We start from the raw sequence: 4,663 nt of genomic DNA on the forward strand, positions 1-4,663 counted from the left end.
GCAGGTTTTAAACAGACATGTTCTGCATGCACTGTTTAATACATGAACAAATACGTACACACACATACACATGATACCTGGAGGAAAGAGAAATCAGACACCATGTGAGAAACTTTGGTGGATGTTCAGGTGAAGTATCATTCATGCTCTCATAGGTGCAGGTTAATGTGATGCCAGTGCAAAAGTAGTGCGGCAAGCAGTTTTGTTCCTAAGCCTGGATCCTCCCCATGAACACACACACATTCACGTGCACTGATATTTTTGCACACACACACACACACACACAGACACACACACACACACAGACACACAGACACACACACACACAGTGTCTCCCAAAAATGACTCTGAGACACACACTATTCTCCACTTTCTCCGATCTCGAGTTAGGTGGCTGCCCTGTGCACTCAAGGCGTGTGAAGGAAAACAGCAGTGGAACAAATGTGACATTTCTAATAAAAATAGCGAGCTCACAAAGAAACACAAGCGCTGGTCTACCCAGCCGTGTGCAGGACTGGAAGCTAAGAATCCAGTCTGGTGCATGTCCTCGTGTGACATGACGCACCAGAGAGGGCTAAAAAGCCTTCAAAGGAAATGGTTGGTAAGTGTCTGAAAGTGGGTTGAGAGAGTGGTTTTAGGACATTCCGGGAAGAAAGCATACACTATGTGTCTGGTTTAATATTAGAGAAATGTGCCATGAGTGAGAGTAAATGTGTATGTGCATTGGCCCATGGCTGGGTCTGTTAGAACCACATGCATGTACTGTATGGATGTATCTTTGTGTGTGTGCGAGGGTGTGTTCGCCTGGATGTTTGTGTGTCTCTGCTTGCCTGCACCTGAGTGTGTTTGTGTGTGTTCACTTGGGTGTGCGTGTGTTTGTTTGCGTGTCGATATGGACGTTTACTCGCGCGTACGCGTGTGTTGACGCGCGCGTGCATGTGTGTGTGTTTACTTGTGTGTGCATGCGTGTGTTCGCCTGCTCGCGTGTGTCTTTGTCAGAGTTCCGGCAGACAGGCAGGGTGCGTCAGAGGCCCCTGGTCACCCCGCGGAGGCAGGGCCGTGAGAAGGGCCAGCTCATATCATCACACATCCACCATGGAGAAGATGTTTCCTCAGGGGTCACTGAGCACACGTCGCTTCCAATGACGGAGGGATGAGAGAGGGAGGGAGAGAGGATGTGGAGGGGGGCCACTGGCTCCCTCCGGATGCCACCTCTTATCAGCATCTCACCCCAAAACAGTGGGACGAAGCCAGGAGGAGGACGGAGGGCGGGAGTGAGGGATGGAGGGATGGAAAGAGCGAGGACTGCCCTGAGGGACGACAGGAGCTGCATGAGGGAAAACTATGGAGGACGGAAGGGGGGGAGGAAGGAGGAGTGCGGTGGTCGGGAAGTTATATAAACGAGTGGTCCAAGGGGACAAGGAGGGGATGAGAGAAAGCGAGGGAGGACAGGATGACAAGCCAGCCTTTCACCAATGAGTGTATTCATGCATTCTGCTATCAACCTAACATTAGCATGTATTTTATTTCTGCTCTCTTCTCAAAAAGACCAAAACAAACCAGGGAGATAAAAGAGAAGAAGTGGAGAAGAGTTTTAGACGGAACCATAGAGATGATCTACCTGTTAATCGGAACAAATATTTTCCTGTCAGGTCGTTAAATAGTTCCTTCTGCCGGGTTCCAACATAAATGTGCCCTTTGTGTATTTATGTGCTCAATAGGAGCTGGGTGATCATCTTATTGACTTGCCTGTGTGAGTCCTAATAACGGAGGTAAATCTCAGTAAAACATATTCTTCTCTGAGTTATAGTCAGATTAACAGGGTAGAGTCGTACGTCTAACTATGCCACAGAGAATAAAAAAAGACAGCGCCTCGTGAATGATTGAGGAAATTTCCGGACAGTGGAGAAGATCTAAAGATCCATGGATAAGAAGCAATAAAGGACAGAGAGAGAGGGGAGATAAAGAGCGAGAGAAACGCCAGGAGAGGGGAGAGAGACGGGGTAGAGATCAAGAGGGAGAGAGAAAGTACAGAGAGAGAGGGAGAGGGGAAGAAAGAGAAACACGGGGACATCGACTTTCTGTAGACACAGACCGGGAGAGTTTTGAAGAATTTAGGCACAATGTCTCCTAACAAATCAAATGAGTAGGCAGGTTTTCATCACAGACTCTGTGTGTGCAGTAGCATGTTCTATACAAGCACAGGTGACGGTATCAAAACCTGATGTGCTGATCAATAATGATGGAGAATAGTGGACGTACAACAGCAGCCCGATCAATGAAACATGGGCAAAGACACACACATACACACATACACACCTCACACACACTCATGCACACTCACACATACACACACACACACTCACATACGAACACACAAACACTGGAGGCCAAAAATATGACCTGTCCATGACAGATACAGTGAGATAGATGCTGAAAAGACGTCCATCTTACACACAGGGTCACATGATCTCATTGATTTCATTTGCAGGATATTGTCCCTTGACAGGCTCCAAACATTGATGTCAAAGAGAAATTGATGTCAAAGAGACAATGTCAAAGAGACATTGATGTCAAAGAGACATACACACATACACACCTCACACACACTCATGCACACTCACACATACACACACACACACTCACATACGAACACACAAACACTGGAGGCAAAAAATATGACCTGTCCATGACAGATACAGTGAGATAGATGCTGAAAAGACGTCCATCTTACACACAGGGTCACATGATCTCATTGATTTCCTTTGCAGGATATTGTCCCTTGACAGGCTCCAAACATTGATGTCAAAGAGACATATTCTACTGGTGGATTCTACCCCTTCCAAATACAGCCCGTAATGATGTGTCTGTGTTTCTGTGTGTGTGTGTTTGGTCCTTTGTGTTTTTAGCCAACAGAGTTGTGTGTTTTCTACCTGAGCGTGACAGAGAGAATCCTCTCTATCAGCTGACAGTGAATGTCATTGGAAACGAACACAGGAAATTGCACCTTGAAGTTCGGCAGTAATTGAATTTGTTAAAGTCATCTTATTGCCGTTTAATGTGATATGCTGATCTGATGGTCCAATTTATAAAAAGGTCCATGCGACACAGAAATTGGTTTTCTACCCTTAACGCTTTCTCTGTGGAATATTGATTCTGAAATGTGCCGAAAGACAAGACAGTACTAAACAAAACAGCAGACAGTAGATCTGCCCTCTGAGAAAACTAAACCTGCCTAAAACACACAGAACACACTGCTCAGTGTGTGTTGTGATCCTCAGGTTGAGTGTGTGTGACTGAGCGACTGAGAGTGTGTACGTGTATGTGTGAGCATGTGTGCGTGTCTGTATGTGTATGTGTGTGTTCATTTGGGAGTTGATGTGTAGATTAAGGTGTGAATGCGCATATGTGAATTTGTAGAGTTTGTTTGAGTGCGTATTTGTTTGTATTCGTAAGTTGTAAGTGGGAGTGTACTCATGTGTGAGGGTGTGTGTGTGTGTGGGGGGGGGGTGCACGTGTGAGTACCTTTATGGCTGTCAATGACAAAGTTTCCCTCTTCATTGCCTGCTGTGATCTTATACGTGATTCCGTCACCATCGGGGTCCTTAGCCAACACCGTGGCAACCAATGTGTTGGGTCCTGCATCCTCGGAGACGAAGGTCCGGTAGCTGTCAACAACACAGACATCCCATAATCAACACCTCTCCTCTTATGGATGACAGGGAATTGTGTGAATTAATGCCTGACACACCAGACTGTGGATTCATATGAATTACTTTAATAATTGTCATGACTACATGTGGCACGAGGGACATTGATGTGTGTGTGTGCAGGTGTGTGTTTTGGGGTGGCGAGTGGGGTATACGTTGGGAGGTAAAAATATACTGAACAAAGATGCTGGTGTTCTGGTACGGTATAATTGCAGGCTGGTGGTGTTGTATAATTGCTGGGGATCTTCATGTAGCTGGTAAATGATGAGAGCGTGACATAAGAGTGTGTGAGCATATCTGTAGGGAATAGACCAACCTCAATGACACACACACAAGTTTGTATTGCTATTCTTGTGGCGAAACATAATGTATTCAATTTTTTTTTTCAAACCCATAACCCTGAACCTAACCCTAATTTTGACCCTAACCCTTGCTGCAAACACTAACCTTAAAACTATACTTAACTTCTAACACCCAGCTCTAACCCCCCGTTAAATAGCACTTACACTTCTGAGGACCAATTGACATGTTCTCACAAATTCAATTTTCCTGAGATTGCTATTCTTGTGGACACACACACACAAACAATTCAAGTCTTCTATTAGGTGTTTGGCTAATCATTTGATGTTAGGCATCTCTACAGCAGGTCAGTATCCTAACACTACTGTAATGCCACCATGGCCCAAACCCATACCAAATCCAAGTTCCATGAAAAGGACCAATGACGTTCCTGGTACTCTGCGGTTAACCCTGTTATTCTCTCATTCTGAATGAGCTGCAATGATTCAACAGTACACTACACCAAGGTCTTATTCATTCTGTAGCAATTGCATGTGCTCGTTTTGTGATAGACAGCCAACTTCACAGAAAACACTGATGAGTAAAAGAATGAGAGATAGAAAGATATTCAGAAAGAGAGTGACATATGAAGATATCTGTCTATCTATCTATCT

The 4,663-nt window shown here is 45.1% G+C and overlaps 1 protein-coding gene across 1 annotated transcript in view; it reads right to left on the bottom strand.

Moving 5' to 3' along the window:
• si:ch211-186j3.6 (neural-cadherin) overlaps nt 1-4,663 on the bottom strand; it is a 139,774-nt gene that overhangs the window by 57,139 nt on the left and 77,972 nt on the right. Inside the window, 1 exon segment of the mRNA XM_067249417.1 lies at nt 3,526-3,668. Within this exon segment, the coding sequence (XP_067105518.1) occupies nt 3,526-3,668 (143 nt within the window).

The sequence above is a fragment of the Osmerus mordax genome, chromosome 13, assembly GCF_038355195.1.
Source record: "Osmerus mordax isolate fOsmMor3 chromosome 13, fOsmMor3.pri, whole genome shotgun sequence".
Taxonomy (NCBI): domain Eukaryota; kingdom Metazoa; phylum Chordata; class Actinopteri; order Osmeriformes; family Osmeridae; genus Osmerus; species Osmerus mordax.